At 59.4% G+C, this 16,370-nt stretch overlaps 1 protein-coding gene across 1 annotated transcript in view; it reads left to right on the top strand.

Annotated features, from left to right (window-relative positions):
• The window catches only part of SHANK3 (SH3 and multiple ankyrin repeat domains 3), a 52,101-nt gene extending 36,982 nt beyond the window's left edge, over positions 1-15,119 (top strand). Inside the window, exons 20-21 of the mRNA XM_044915749.1 lie at positions 3,662-5,915; positions 14,476-15,119. Coding sequence (XP_044771684.1) covers positions 3,662-5,915; positions 14,476-15,079 — 2,858 coding nt within the window. The 3' untranslated portion in view covers positions 15,080-15,119. The remainder of the gene's footprint in view (positions 1-3,661; positions 5,916-14,475) is intronic.
• The last annotated feature ends 1,251 nt before the right edge of the window (positions 15,120-16,370 follow it).

Below are 16,370 nucleotides of genomic sequence, written 5' to 3'. Positions count from 1 at the left end.
CCCATCCACCGCTCCCCGTCCAGTGTGTGCACCCCCCCATCCACCGCCCCCCATCCACCACGCTCCCCATCCAGTGTGCATGTCCCCCCATCCACCACTCCCCGTCCAGTGTGTGCCCCCTCTTCCACTCCTCTTGTCCAGTGGTGCCACCCTCCTGTACCTTCCATAGATGCCAGCATCCCTGTCCCTGGGTGGTCTCCGATCCTGGCTGCTCCATCTGTAGAGTGAATAAATGTCAAGTTTCTAATCCTAGACTTACCTTCCCTTGAACCTGCCTGCCCCCCGCCCCAGGTATTGCTCTGTATCTCTCTTCTCCTTCACAGCCAGTTTTCTCCAGAAGCCACATATACTTGTTGTCTCCTGTCCCTAGCCTGGGGCAGGCTAGCTCCATCCATATCTAAAACAAATTGCTCCCACCAGGGTCACCAGTGGTTTCCAGGGTATTCCTTCCAGTGAACACATGACCAGTCCCTCTCTAACCTCAACTGGCATTTGATTTTTCTGTTCCCTCCTCCATGACACTCAACTCCCCAGGGCTTTAGGACAACATTTCTTGGTTCTTCCCTCAGTTCTCAGGCTGTACCTGTTCTATCTTTAATGCCCCCCCTCCCAAAACACACGTACCACACCAAATGTGGGTACTTCTAAAGGCTGTGTCCTTAGTCTCTTTGCCTTCTGCACCTATCTCCTTGGGACATCATCATGCCCCACCGCTGCTGTCATACCCCACACTTAGCCATCTCTCTTGACTGGGTCATCTCACAAGCCCCACCCACTGCTCATCGCTCTAGGCATCTAGTCCCTCCTCACCTGCCCACCTATCCATCCATTCACCTACCGACCTTTCCACTTGTCCATCCATCTATCCACGTATACCCCACCACACCCATCGTCTGTTCATCATCAGAGTAAACACTTACTTAGCACTTACTAGAACACTGTGTTTTATGCACACTGGTTCACTTAAGGTTTTAGTAATCCTGTTGAGGTAATATTATTAGTACCTCTCTATTACAGATGAGGAAACCGGTAAAGAGGTAAAATGACTTGCCCAAGGTCACACAGCTGCCTTACCTGTCTTCTGGTAAGACATCAGGCCAGCCAACTGCCCAGGCCTGGCCAAAGGGGGCTTTCTGCAGAGCAAATATCACCCTATGTCCCTCCGGTTGATCCGCAGTAGGCTCTTCATTGCCTTGGGTTCCTGTGGACCGGCTTCAGCTCTTTCCTACTTCATCTGGGGACATCTGTCTCCGTTTCACTCTTACCTGGGTGTACCAGAATTTGCTATTCTGCACTTGCCCTCACTCTGCCCAGATGGCCTGTCCCTCAGCCTAGCCCAGTGCCAGGACTGACCACCACAGGTCCAGATCTCAGTGCCTGCCCTGCAGGATGTGAGCCTCTTGGTGGAGATTCCTCCTGGACCCTCCTATGCTCAGTCCATGAGTGAGTGAGAGGGGTTCATCTTTAGTTTTCTTGCCCTCGCCTGCTGCTCATCACCAACATGTTGGCTGAGGTGTCGGATTCCCAGGGTTCTCACCCCTTGTGGCCCTGGGCACATGATTCAGTCCTTGAAACCTCAGGGTCCCGATCCATAACTTGAGGACTATCTAGTGCCTGCCTTCAAGAATACTCTGAGGCTGACCCAGTGGGCTGTACTCACAGGCTGAGGACAGGCAACACCTCCTGATATTGTTGGTAGACACAGGTTCTGCATCTTGAATCTGGCTCACAGTATGTTTGAGAAATGCTTGCTACTATTTGTTGGGCAGAAGGGCCCACCCCACCTTGGCTGGTAACAGAACAGATTCCCCATTTCATCCCAGACAAGTGACTTGTCTTCACCCTAAGTTAGAATCTGGCATGCCAAATCTGCATCTTCTAGGAGCACAAGCTTTTCCCATGGAGTTCTTCTGCCTCACACGTGGGCTTATGGGTGCTCGGCAGGTGTTTATATGCTACACAGTAAATGCAGTGGGGAGGAAACCCAGAATGAACTCGGCACAAATTTCTGTGTCCAGTGGTGGGGGTGGAAGCAGACCTAAAAATGATGATGATGAATGATGATCTCAGCCTCCTTACTGGGATGCTTCTAGGTGCTCAGCCCTGTGCTGTAGGCTTTAAATGGCTCCAGCTCTGGCAGCCCCCCAACAGGGGCCAGCATTTCTCCTGAGATTAGGAAACTGACATGCCAAGAGGTTAAGGATCAGACAGTAACTGCTAATGCTAGAGTTCAAACCTCAGTCTTCCCATGAAAGCCCACCTTTGCTGTGCCCGGGGTACAAGAGCTGTCATGCAGGACAAGATGTAAACAGTGCAGTGTGGGAGGCCTAAGCTGACCACCTCGGTGGCTAAAGGAGGGGGTGGCTGGGAACAGGCCATCTACACTTTAGTGAGTTCATAAAAATGTGACCAAGCACAGAGTGAAGCCACGAATCAGTGTAGATTTCCAAGGCACTCTACCAGAGACCTGTGTGTGTCAACATGGAAGGGCCATTCATCCACTCTCCTGGGACTGGGTAACACTTGCAGCCTAACTGAACACACCTATATGGCACAGATGTCCATACCGTGTCCACAAGGACACTTGGGAGGTCTTGCCGGGTTCTAGCCAGGCAGCAGGACAGTGAGGGCCCTGAGCATTCCAGCCCCACTCTTGCACAGACCCTAATGCTTGCACATTGAGGCAGGCAGAATGGGTATCGTTTTAAGACTATGTTACCCATGAGATAATGGAGTTTCAGAGGGGCTCAGGGCCTGGCCTGGGGTCACACAGCCAATAGGGAGTAAAACTAAAACATGCATCAGGTGTTTAGTCTAAAATTCCATTTTAATTCTTCCTCCTTCCTTTTCACCCAACCTTACTGAAATTCAGCCACTAAGGTTACAACGGTGACCAGGCAGGGTCTCCCAGTCAGTCCATTTGGGTCTCTGGGATGGAGCATCTCAGGGCTTACCTTTTCGCAGAGCACCTTCTCACCTGGGCACCAGCTCTCTTTGTGCCAGATGCATGGCTCAAGTGGCCACAGTCCTGCTGCCCCTTTGACTATAGTCACTGTATCACTCTTCTCTTCCTCCCATCTCTGGTTGCCACCAGGGAGCTCCCAGCAACATCTGCTTGTTCCACTGTTGTGATGTGGCCCTGCTCAGTCTTGGGTGGAAGCCCTGCACCAGCCACCTACCTCTTCTCGGCAGTTCTGTCTTCACGCCTGGGGATCCTTCTTTGGGCCCTCTCAGTGTGGTGGGGCTTGGGCAGGTCTTGGCCCCAACCCGGTATACCTGTCAGAGTTTGGGTCCTTTCTCAGTCTGTTGGTGGAGCCCTCCTCTACCTTTATCTGAACTAATACCTTTCCCCAAGTCTTCCCAAGAGCCCTCCCAACCCAGCACCAGGCTTGGGGTACAGAGCCTGGGTGTCCAGAGAGGAGCCCAGGCTGGGGGCCTTGCTCAGATTCTATGCCCTGGGCTCCGCGCCTCCTCTTTTGCTCTCCAACCCCAGCCTCCATGCCCTCCTTGACCCCGTCCTCCCAGTCTGGTTGGCGCTTCCCGCCAATTTCTAAGGGGTTGTCTTTGCAACCCTTGCGTCTGGGACCATGGCTGCTCTCTGCAGAGGGCGGGCGCTAGAGTCTGCAAGAGCCTGGTCTCACTGGATCCCCTCTATCCACAGGGGAGGATGAAAAGCTGGCGTCCCTGCTGGAGGGACGCTTCCCGAGGAGCACATCAATGCAAGATTCAGTGCGCGAGGGCCGTGGCATCCCGCCCCCGCCGCAGACCGCGCCGCCACCCCCCCCTGCTCCCTACTACTTCGACTCCGGGCCGCCCCCCGCCTTCTCGCCGCCGCCCCCTCCAGGCCGCGCCTACGACACGGTGCGCTCCAGCTTCAAACCCGGCCTGGAAGCGCGCCTGGGCGCTGGGGCCGCGGGCCTGTATGATTCCGGCTCGCCCCTGGGTCCGCTGCCCTACCCCGAGCGGCAGAAGCGTGCGCGTTCCATGATCATCCTGCAGGATTCTGCGCCAGAGGTGGGCGACGTCCCCCGGCCCCCTCCCGCAGCCACCCCACCAGAGCGTCCCAAGCGTCGGCCGCGGCCGCCGGGTCCTGACAGTCCCTACGCCAACCTGGGCGCCTTCAGCGCCAGCATCTTCGCGCCTTCCAAGCCTCAGCGCCGCAAGAGCCCGCTGGTGAAGCAGCTGCAGGTGGAAGATGCTCAGGAGCGCGCAGCCCTGGCTGTGGGCAGCCCTGGCCCAGTCGGCGGCAGCTTCGCCCGCGAGCCCTCCCCGACACACCGTGGACCTCGGCCAAGCGGTCTCGACTACGGCCCTGCGGACAGCCCCGGCCTCACGTTTGGTGGCCCAGGTCCAGGCAAGGACCGGCGGCTGGAGGAGCGGCGCCGCTCCACCGTGTTCCTCTCGGTGGGAGCCATCGAGGGCAGCCCTCCTAGTGCGGAACTGCCCTCCCTGCAGCCCTCCCGCTCCATCGATGAGCGCCTTCTGGGGACCGGCCCCACCACTGGCCGTGACCTGCTCCTGCCCTCCCCCGTCTCTGCTCTGAAGCCATTGGTCAGCGGCCCAAGCCTTGGGCCTTCAGGCTCCACCTTCATCCACCCGCTCACCGGCAAACCCCTAGACCCCAGCTCCCCCCTGGCCCTCGCCCTGGCTGCCCGTGAACGGGCTCTGGCCTCCCAGGCGCCCTCCCGGTCCCCTACACCAGTGCACAGCCCTGACGCTGACCGCCCTGGGCCTCTGTTTGTGGATGTACAGGCCCGCGACTCTGAGCGAGGGGCCCTGGCCTCCCCAGCCTTCTCCCCAAGGAGCCCGGCCTGGGTTCCTGTGCCTGCTCGCAGGGAGCCAGAGAAAGCACCCCGGGAGGAGCGTAAGTCGCCGGAGGACAAGAAGTCCATGATCCTCAGCGTCCTGGACACATCCCTGCAGCGGCCAGCTGGCCTCATCGTCGTGCACGCCACCAGCAATGGGCAGGAGCCCAGCAGTCTGGGGGCTGAAGAGGAGCGTCCGGGCACCCCAGAGCTGGCCCCGGCCCCCACACAGTCAGCAGTGGTGGCGGAGCCCCTGGCCAGTCCCCGGGCCCAGCCCCCTGGCAGCACCCCGCCAACAGACCCTGGGCCCGGCCAGGGCAGCTCGGAGGAGGAGCCAGAGCTGGTATTTGCTGTGAACTTGCCGCCTGCACAGCTGTCCTCCAGTGATGAGGAGACCAGGGAGGAGCTGGCCCGCATTGGGCTGGTGCCACCTCCTGAAGAGTTTGCCAACGGGGTCCTGCTGGCCACCCCACTTCCTGGCCCAGGTCCCTCGCCCACCACGGTGCCAGGCCCGGCCTCAGGGAAGCCGAGCAGCGAGCCACCCCCTGCCCCTGAGTCTGCGGCTGACTCAGGGGTGGAGGAGGCTGACACACGCAGCTCTAGCGACCCCCACCTGGAGACCACGAGCACTATCTCCACGGTGTCCAGCATGTCCACCCTGAGCTCGGAGAGTGGGGAGCTCACCGACACTCACACCTCCTTCGCCGATGGACACACTTTTCTACTCGAGAAGCCACCAGTGCCTCCCAAGCCCAAGCTCAAGTCCCCGCTGGGGAAGGGGCCGGTGACCTTCAGGGACCCGCTGCTGAAGCAGTCCTCGGACAGTGAGCTCATGGCCCAGCAGCACCATGCCGCCTCTGCTGGGTTGGCCTCCGCTGCCGGACCTGCTCGCCCTCGCTACCTCTTCCAGAGAAGGTCCAAGCTGTGGGGGGACCCCGTGGAGAGCCGGGGGCTCCCTGGGCCCGAAGATGACAAACCAACTGTGATCAGTGAGCTCAGCTCCCGCCTGCAGCAGCTGAACAAAGACACACGCTCCTTGGGGGAAGAGCCGGTTGGTGGCCTGGGCGGTCTGCTGGACCCTGCCAAGAAGTCGCCCATCGCGGCAGCTCGGTGAGCAGGGCAGTGTGGGGAGGGTCCTGTCCCATGTCCATGGCCCCATGTGTTCTTCCTCTTGTGCATCCACAGTTTCCTCTGCTCTTCCTCCACAGTCCATTCTATCCCATTCCTTACCTGTCCGTGGCATCCGTCCCTGTCCACTTCTGTCCTTTTTATTCGCCCTTGCTGTCTGTCTGAGACAGAAGTCTCTCTCAGGGATCTGAAATATCAGGGCTGCTGTTTTCTCCATCCCTGTTGGTGCTGGGAATGGGAGCTGGGCACCCATGTGAGACCCAGGCAGGGCATGAGCACCTCCCAACCCTCCTGGAGACTCCCTGCCTCGGGTTCATGTGGCTCTCACTCTTTGGCTCCTGACCAAAGCTGCTTCTACTATTAAGGGTTGTTCTGTGGTCCATTCTGGAGTTGCCACCCCCCCCCCCCCCCCCCCCCGTGGCGATGTGGCTGGTGCCACCATTCCTGTAGCTGCCTCCTGCCTTGCTTCCTTTTGAGGCTTAGAGTACATGGACTCCTTTTCCTTTGGGGGCCCACCACCAACTTCCTGTTTTCTGTCTCTCAGCTCTGCCTCAGTGTCCCTTAAACACAGATTCCAGTGTATGATTTTCAAAGTGCATTTAGAAGCCATTCTTTGGTGGAGGTCACACCACCTCTGCACCCTCCATCTGCCCTCTCGCTTTTTCCATACCTTCCCTGTCTGTCTGTCTGTCTTCTCTTCCCACCTCCTACCAGGGTGGGGACTTGAGCAGGGTGTAGGGGCTGAGCAAGGGGCTGGGGTGCTGTTCTGGTAGAGCTGCCAGAGCCCCTGGGCTGATCCCTTGGATATTTCCTCGAGGACCCCATTCCCAAGGCTCTGCTCCTGAAGGGGATCCCCCTCGGGCCTGTGGGCTCCATGGATCCATGGGAGAACTGGTTCCTGCCCACGGTGCTGGTCTGAGGCAGAGCTGGTCATCCCCTGGCTGGCCCTTGTCTGCCCTCTTCAAGCTGCCTTTGCCTTCTTTGCCTCTTAGGCCCTCCTCACTCTTCTGGCTTTGTCGGGGAGTGTGGGGGTGCCACCGCCTGGCTCTTCCTTCTTGCTCCCTGAAGACTAACCTAGTGGGCCCTTTCCTGTCATCATTGGAAGGCACAGTTCACAAAGCAGTGAAGGGTTCAGGTCTTACAAAGGCTTGTCTGATTTACCTTCTTCCAGTTAGGGACTCAAAAGATAAGTTGGGGCTTGGGAAGCTCATGGTGCCTCTCCTAAGTAGTCCAGGAATGTTGTCCTTCAGCTTCTGTCATCTCAGGGGCTTGCTCTGGGGCCCTCTCCCCTTTTTGCCTCTTCCAACTCCCAGCTGAATGTGAAAGCCCGCTGTCCAGCAAGGCAATGCTGAAAGTGCCCTGAGAGTAGGCATGGGTATGTCCAGGGGTGTCTGTTTGGGATGAGCAGCCCGGATCCTAGGCCTCTGCAGGACCTGACCCCCTGAGGGTGGGGGTTCCCTGACCCACCCTCGACCAGCCCCCATCTTCATCTCTGCTTCTCCTCCCTTGCCCGGCCCTCCATTCCTCTGTGTCCCGATGAACATCAAAGCCATTTAAAGTGGGCAGCACAGGGCCTGGTACAGTGTAGGCCCGCAATAAACATTTGCTGAACAGATGAAAGAACTAAGCTAAATGCAAGCACTGTCTTTTGTGATTTGAAATCTAGGGAGGTGGCTTAAGACAAATACCACCGAAGGACAGACGCATGATTCAGATTTACTGGTTGCCGAACCCCATGATCAGGCTCAGGTGAGCCCGGGTCGTGTCATTTGCTCTGCTGGCTCCCACGGGCAGCTGGGCATCCTCAGCATTTCTCCTCTGTCAGGGAAAGGGTCTCTTGTTCCATGGCCCTGGGTTGCACCAGGACACTGTGTTTGTTTTCTTTTTTGGATGTGGGATGGGGAAGGGTGGGACCCGCAGTAGCAAACTTTACATCCCATCTATTCCACAGGTCCACTGGAAAATGAGCCTCTTTCACTCAGTAGTTCTTGCAAAACTCCAGCCTCTGACTGGCTTCATGTGGGTCCCCTGCTTTCCTCTGAGTGAATCACTGGGGTCAGGGAGATGTAAGGCTGCCATTGGCTAGGCCTGAGTCATCTCTCTCCTAGGAGCCAGGGCATGGGGTCACCCCACCTAGCAAACAGGTGCTGAGAGTGAGGGAGGGTGGTTCTTCAGAGGAGAATCAGGTACTGTTACCAGGGTTCCAGATGCCAGATGACCTAAAACACATGTCCCCTGTGACATGGCCCTTCCCAACTTCAGCAGCTTGCTTAATTCCCTGGCATCAGCTTGGAGTCAGAGGACCCTGGATTTCAACTCTCAGCTAGCTCCATCTGGGCTCTGTAGTCTTGGACCAGCCCCTTCTGTGAACGTCAGTCCTTCCCGTGTGAGATGATGAGGGTGACACACAGCATCACCTTGAAGCACTGAGCTCAGGCCTGCAGCATGGTGGGTTCTCACTATGTGTGCATTCAGCCAGGCCCTTTGTGGGAAATAAGAGTGCCAGATACCAGGGGCGCCTGGGTGGCTCAGTTGTTTGGGCATCCAACTCTTGACTTCAGCTCAGGTCATGGTCTCGGGGTTGTGGGATCGAGCCCCGTGTCGGACGCTGCGTTCAGTGGGGAGTCTGCTGGAGATTCTCCCTCTGCCCCTTCCCCGACTCTCTCTCTCTCTCAAATAAATAATTTTTTTAAAAAAAAGAATGCCAGATACTGCACTAGAAAACATCAGGTCATATTATTTCACCTCTACAGCCATTCTGTTAGATGGACAATGGTATAATCTCCATTTTCCAGCAATAAAACTAAGGTTCTGTTGCAGCCAGCAAGTGGTGGTTATCTGTCTGGCCCCAGCCCCAGTCTCTGTTCACTGTAATCCGGAGCCTCTATTGTTAAACCCCTTCTGGTGACAGACACTGGGTTTCTGTGCAGTAATACCCTCTCATAGAAATGCACACTTGCTCATCTGTTAGGCAACACCTGTATTTATCAGTCTTGTGTATCACAAATAGCACGTGTATTCTGAAGTCACCCATCCTTGAGTCCTCACAGTGCTACCTGATCAGTCCGGCCTCACTGAGCCATCCCTCTGCCCTGCCTTCCCATTTCCACTTCCCTCTGCACTCCTTTCTGCTCCCATTCATACTTCCTTTCTCCCTCTGTGCTGCCCCTCCTGCCCTCAGACCTGAGTGGGCCCAGGCAGGGGGCTGGGCAGGGGATGCTGTGGCCACGTGCAGTTGGCCCTCCATGTGGCTGGCGGGGGCTGTGGTGCCTACCCAGGCTGCTGGGCAGCTCTTGTTCCGCAGCTCGCTGTGGCTAGAATCCAGCGCTCACCTCTCATTTCGTGATGAACTGCTAGGGATACTGCCTCGTAGAGGAATGTCCCAAGGCCTGACACTGGGGTGGGGCTGCCTCCTCCCTAGGACCATTCCTGGCATGATATCCTTGGCCACCTGGGGGGCCACACCTCTGAGCCTTGCCCCTGGTCCCTGGGTTCCCTGGGTTTCACATGCAGGCCTGTCCCTCTCTTCACCTGATGGACATCACAGGAGAGTAAACACCCCCTTCTGCTCACTTCCCCACTGACAGCCCTGATGCCCTGTAGCCCCAAGGCACTCTGCCGCCTAAGCTCTTCTCGGGCAATGGAAGCTGCCCTGTGTGCCACAGATTTGAAGCTCAGGAACTTGAAATGATTGGCTCTTCTGTACTGGGGCTTTTTCTGGGTGGAAGGTCCAGGACCTCTGGCTTTTTGGAACATCGATCCCAGACCATCCACCTGTTGTACGCTTCCAGTTTTGGGTCTAGCCCTGGTTATAGACAGAACATCGGTCTTCTCAGAGCCCCACCGTGGTCTTTGAGGCCCACATGTGCACCCAACTCCATTTGTCTTCCACGCTCCACAGGTGGATTGGAATCCTGCATGTGGTCTGAAGTCCGTGGTGGCTCTGAGCACCACAGGGACACTGAGTTCCACTGTGGCTCCCAGTTTTACATCTGTCTGACCCACACATCAGGTTTTACTGGAAAAGGTTCATGGAGACATAGCTTTGGAAATACAAAGTGAAGGGGTATCTGTCCTGCACACTTCTTACCCCTCTGATGTGCTTTGTGCCTTGGCCTCACACCTGTCAGGTCTCAGCTCCTTCGGTAGATCACTAATTAGTGTCTTGCAGAAGACACACTCTCCTACAATGGGGGTAGAAACCCTGCTCTGGTGACCTTTTGTGGGCCCTGTTCGGCTAACACGTTTGGCAGGGGTCTGGATACAACCCTGTGTGACTGCAGGTGTTGCAAGGCCAGCTGGGCTTCTTCTGGGACTTGGGCTGACACTTGTCGTGTGACGGCCGGTGCAGGGGCACTGGGGCCAGGATATGCTTTGTCCTCCCAGGTCCCACGAAGCTCGGTCACATGCTTCAGGAGCCCTGAACTCTGCTGGGAGAGCAGGAGGGGCTCACAGATGAGGGGATGTAGGGACATCTGGAGTGTGTTGAGGTCAGAGCGGTGAGTGGATATGGGCAGTGAGAAGGCAAAAGGCTGGAGATGCCACGACCTGAGAGTGTGCTTCGAAGCTCACAAGTTGGATCTAGTTTTGTGCTGCTGTTGAGCATTCTCTCCCTGAATGGGGCTCCCAGACTGTAAATGCCCCCAGGCCCAGACCTGCCCTGCATGCCCCGAGACCGAGGCCAGGACCAGAGCTTGGGCTTCTTCTCGTCTCTTGGCACCAGTGGGCCAACAAGCAGTCAGGCCTGGGAGAGACATGTCAAATTATTTTTGTTTGATGATATTTTTTTTCAGTGTAAGCTGTATTCCTGGCTTTGTGCTAAGTACTAGGAGTCAAGGAGGGCAGTTAGGAAATGAGGTGAGAGGTCCTGAGTGAGACCGTGAAATGACTGGACCCTGAGGTGGCTGGGGGGATGAGGATGAGGACCTTGGTTAATGCTAGGAGCCCTCCAGGTGAAAAGAAGGAGGAGCTGATGGTGGCTCCCAGGTCCCTGGTGTGGGGAGGACTGGGGGAAGGGAGAGCATGTTTGGCGGCCCTCGTAGAGGTCTGGAGCTCAGAGGAGATTAGCTGGGCCTCACATGCAGCATTTTTGCACCCATCAGCCATAGCCAAGGGTGGGAGTAGACCACACGGCCCAGGAGAAAGTGGGAACCAAAAGGAGAACCCACAAAACCCATCTGGGAAGGAAGGGGTGGAGGAAGGTCAGCAAGGGGTCCTGCTACTGCCTTGGTAACTGCAGGGGTGTGTGTGTGTGTGTGTGTGTGTGTGTGTGTGTGTGTGTATGGGGGGGGATCAGAGGCTGAAGAGTCACGAGGCAGCGAGACAGTACCACATTGAGACGTTGGTGGAAGAGACGTCCGGGGCCATGGAGCCTTGCTGAGCCATCTGGAGGAGGCTGCCAACAGCATTCAGGGGTGCCTGGTGAGGTACCATTTGTTAGAGGGTGGGTAGCCCAGAAGCCCTCTGGAGGCTGGCGGGTGCTGTGATGTGGCCATGCCATGACTGGGGCCTGGCTGGGGAGGTGGTCAGACAGCTGACAGCGGCGATGGACAGTGACGGGTGTGCAGAAAGGCGTGGAAACTTGGCCATGGATGCTGCTGGGATTCCTGCCCAGGGGACGATGTGAGCAGTTCCCTTTTCCCCAAAAGGAAGGGGAGGGGCAGGCACCTGGGCCATGGGGACCTCTCGGCCACACCCTGCTGTGTCCTGGGGCCTTGAGAGTGCACAGACTTCCTTAGGCTCTTCTTCTAGGCCTCCTGCGTGTCCAGCATGCCTGAGCACCCTTAGGACTGGCTCTCTCTCCCCACTCCCAGCCCAGTGGAACATGGCACTTCAGTGCCTCACTCAAGGCACCTCCTGGCATCAGCCATATTCTCTGGCAGGTGCTCATCTCCTTGCACCCAGCTCCTCTCCTAAGGAGCTGCTAGAGCCAGCTCACCCCTCTGCCAGGCAGGAAGCCTCCAGCACTGGCCAGAAAGGCCTCCTGGAGCCCAGACCCTGCTCTGGGCTCAGGCCAAGCCTCTCTGTTGCACTACCCAGCACCCACCCTGTTCTCTCTGCCGTCACAGCTTGGCTGTGGTCCTGCCAACTTTTCAATATGCTTCTGTCACACCCGAGGCTCCAGGCACACCCACATGGTTCCACTGAAACTTGGCCCTTGGGGCAGGGCTAGGCAGGATTCCCTCCTGAGATGCAGGGCCTTAGGCTAAGGTCACTGTGTGAGGGCCGCAGTGGGGCTATCTGGGCACCATTCCCTCAGCATCTTACCCAGCACTGCCCCCGCCCCCCTCTCCCTAGCAATCACCACCACCTGGGCACCCACCAGCCCCCTGCAACATTCCCTTGGGTATCCTCCCCCTCTCCCTTCACTGCTGCCCTACTTTGCCCCAAAGCCCAGGTGGTGCCAGGGAGGACAGGTGTGGTGGGAGCAGGGAGGGTTTCTTCTGGTTGGTGCCTGTTCCCTGAGCCCACCCCAGCTGTCCTTAGGAGCTCCTCTCCATTGGGGGTTGGGTCGGGGGGAGGCCTGGTCTAGTCTCTTCAAGAGGCTCTGCTGTGGGTCTGAGTGATCGGGAGGAGGCATGAGGGACAGAGGCTGAGGAGAGAAGCCAGTGGAAGGTGAGGGAAGTTGGAAATTGGAACCGAGGTTGAGTGGGAGAGACAGACCGAGCTGGATCTCCAGGGAGAGGCTGACCTTGCGCAGGTGGGAGAAGAAAAGACAAAACCTACACTTAGGGGAGGAAGGATGCTGAAGGTGCCCTGTGCCGTATGGGACTGGCACCAGTTAGGATAGCACAGAGGGGGATGGGGGAACCCAGAGGAGGGTCCTTAGCCCAGCTTAGGCAGGGGCAGGGAGAGGGAGGTGGGATGGCAGCTGGAGAGAGGCCGGGCGGACCGCAGAGAGTGTAAGGGGACGTGAAGTGTCACCAAGTGCCAAGTGTCTGCTGAGCACTTGCCTCATAGTGTTCCAAGTAAAGCCAGTGGATGGGCACCACTCTGATCTGCCCGTCACAAACGAGAAACTAGGTCACACAAGCAGACCAGGAGTCTACCCAGATCTACCCAAGTCTGGCCTGCAATTCCCTCTCCCCAGCGGCTCCAGGTTGGCTCCCTTCCATTGCACCTGAGCTCCTCCCCCAGTGGGTGTCTGGCCAGGGAGAGCTGTACCTGGCTGCCACACTGTAGTTGTGACTGTGGGCCATGTGCCTGCCGCGTGGGCCTGGGCTGCTAACACTCTCTCTCATTGCTCTCTCCCGCCCATCTGCATGTGGCTGTTCTGTCTAGCTGCGCGGTGGTCCCGAGCGCCGGCTGTGTAAGTGAGCATGCCCATCCCATGCCTCTCACGGCCACCCTGCTCTCTGCTCTGCTTGGCTTCGTGGGGCTTCTGTCCCACTGACAGCCCCCCCGAGGCTTCCCCTGGGCACAACTGGGGATAAGAACGGAAAGGAGTGGGGGTGGGATGAGGGAGTGGGTCTTCTCTGGAGGTCCTCCCAGGTCGGCCTCCCACTGTGGCCGGGCTGGAGAGGGGCTGCAGGTCTGGGGTCCTGTCAGGTGATGCTGGGTAGTGAGGCACCATCTGTGTGTGTGTGTGTGTGTGTGTGCACACGTGCTGCTGCCTCTGTCACGAGCAGTCCCCTGTCCTTCCTGCCGCTCCGCTGCATGTCTGTGGCACGTGTGGGCGCTCCTGCGGCTGTAGCGTGCTGTCCTGCGCAGGGGGGCCGGGTGTCATGGGCGTGCGCTGCCTCACACCTGTCCTGCGCATGCAGCTGCTCTGCGTGGGCATGAATGCGGCCTGGTGTCCGTCTCTGACTCATGGGCTTGGTCAGTCTGTGCAACCACCAGCCTTTACCACCACTCAGCCATCCTGAAGCCCGCCCAGGTTTCTCTGGGTTTCCTCAGGAGAGCAGAGCTGTGTGTGGGAGTGGTGAGGGGCAGTGCCAGAGTCTTACCCTCCAGGGCATGGGTGGATGGGGCAGTGCCCAGAGCCAGTGTCGGAGGCTGTCAGGGATGGGGCAGTCTTCCCTTTGCCGTGAAAGGCTGCGTTTCCTCTGGTGGGCTGCTCTTGGAGGCCCCATGGAGCGAAGGGGGCCACTGGTTTTACTTTCTCCCCCAGCAGGGCCCTGGCTCTGACCCTGGGGGCCCAACAAAATGGCCGCCGTAATCCTCGGAGCCCACCCACCCACCCACCGACCCGTCTTTCTTCTTCCGGTGGCCCTAAGGCTACCCAGCCCCTAGGCTCCGCCCCCAGCGTCCTCCCGGCCATCGGCCGCGCTCCCCTCCGCCTGTCCCTGCGTCTCCTGGCGCCCACCCACCCTCCAGCCCCAGTACCCAACCCCAAGCTCCGCCCCCAGCATCCTGCTGGCCACCGGCCCCGCTCCCCTCCGCCTGTCCCGGTGTCTCCTGGCGCCCACCCACCCTCCAGCCCCAGTACCCAACCCCAAGCTCCGCCCCCAGCGTCCTGCTGGCCACCGGCCCCGCTCCCCTCCGCCTGTCCCCGCGTCTCCTGGCGCCCCTCACCTGGCCTTGACCCCCTCTCCCTCCGCAGGCTCTTCAGCAGCCTCGGTGAGCTGAGCTCCATCTCAGCGCAGCGCAGCCCCGGGGGCCCGGGCGGCGGGGCCTCCTACCCGGTGCGGCCCGGCGGCCGCTACCCCGTGGCGCGGCGCGCCCCGAGCCCAGTGAAGCCCGCGTCGCTGGAGCGGGTGGAGGGGCTGGGGGCGGGCGCGGGGGGCGCGGGGCGGCCCTTCGGCCTCACGCCTCCCACCATCCTCAAGTCGTCCAGCCTCTCCATCCCGCACGAGCCGAAGGAGGTGCGCTTTGTGGTGCGCAGCGTGAGCGCACGCAGCCGCTCGCCCTCGCCGTCGCCGCTGCCCTCGCCAGCGCCTGGCCCCGGCCCTGGCCCCGGCCCCGGGGCCCCCGGCCCGCGCCGGCCCTTCCAACAAAAGCCGCTGCAGCTCTGGAGCAAGTTCGACGTGGGCGACTGGCTGGAGAGCATCCACTTGGGCGAGCACCGCGACCGCTTCGAGGACCACGAAATCGAGGGCGCGCACCTGCCGGCGCTCACCAAGGACGACTTCGTGGAGCTGGGCGTCACGCGCGTGGGCCACCGCATGAACATCGAGCGCGCGCTCAGGCAGCTGGACGGCAGCTGACGCCCCCTCCCCACGCCCCAGCCGCGCCCTGCCGGCAGGGCCCCCCACCCCCACCCCCGGGCCGCGGGCTCGGCCCGCCCCCCACAACGGCGCCCGGGCCAGGAATGTTGCATGAATCGTCCTGTTTGCTGTTGCTCGGAGACTTGCCCTGTACATTGCTTAGTGCCCTCCCCGGCCGGCGAGTCCCACCCAGCACACGGTCAGGAAGGGCGAGGGCCAGGGAGGCTGGAGCGGGAGAGAGTTGGGGGTGGGGTGCTCCGGCCTGACCATCTCCCGCACAGCTCCTGGTGGCTACTCTCCCAGAGGGGGGGAACTAGTCCAGCATGCGAGGTCAGGACACACCTTGGTGACTCGGGGGGAGGGGGGAGACTTGGGGTTCTCGGTTGGGGGCCTAGGAGCCCCCCTGTTTTGCATATTTTAATCCACTCTATATTTGGAACGAGAAAAGGAACAAATATCTCTGTCCTTAATAGCTTCCCTTCCACTCCCCTACAGCCCCCCACTGGTTCCGCTGCTGCTGCCCAGTCTTCCATCTCTGGCCCCTCACTGCCACTGCCACCCCACATGGGGCGGGGGACGCTCCAGCTGGTCTGGGGTTGGCCAGGGTCCTAGTAGCCCGCCCGGGGGCCCCGGCTCGGCCCTCTCCCCTCGCTGAGCTGTAGTGTGCCCCACCGACCCTTCAGGTGCTGCGTGGAGGAGGGGGCGGCAGGCAGCGAGTCCTGCTGGGCACTAGCAAGGTCAGGTGGCCTGGGAGACCATTGCCCTGGGGAGGGGCAGAGCCCTGGCGTCCGCCCCCCAGCCAAGTCCCTCACAGGGCCCCTTCCCAGGAGGGGTCTAGCCTCCTCCCCACACTGTTGGGCAACCACAGCAGAGAAGCCTCCCTGCCTCAGACCCAAAGTCTCCTGTTCCTGCCCTGTGTGTGCGCACATGTGCGAGTGTGTGAAACTCGGTGCGGCTGAGTGCATCGGAACCCTGTGTGTGCCTGATTGGAGCGTGGTCCCGAGGGTCCACTCTGGAATAGTGTGGGGGTTTCAGCAGTGTGCACAGGGTGCATGTATGGGTATGTGCCTATGAAAGCACCCCATCTCCACTTCCAAAGAAAGTCAGAGGCACCCTAGGACCTGCTGTTTGCCCAGCCTGTCCTTCCAGAGCCTCCTCTAGCCTGAGCAGGCCTCCTTGGTGAAGCTCTGCTGCTTGGACAGGCTCCCAAGGGCCCTTGGAGGCAGTGCCCTCCTCCCCCCAACCTTGGGCTTCTGGGGGGATCATAGAGGACCCCTAGAGTCAGGCCACT

The sequence above is a fragment of the Neomonachus schauinslandi genome, chromosome 5 (assembly GCF_002201575.2).
Source record: "Neomonachus schauinslandi chromosome 5, ASM220157v2, whole genome shotgun sequence".
NCBI classification, from domain to species: Eukaryota; Metazoa; Chordata; class Mammalia; order Carnivora; family Phocidae; genus Neomonachus; species Neomonachus schauinslandi.
This window is presented reverse-complemented; position numbering and strand designations above follow the sequence as displayed.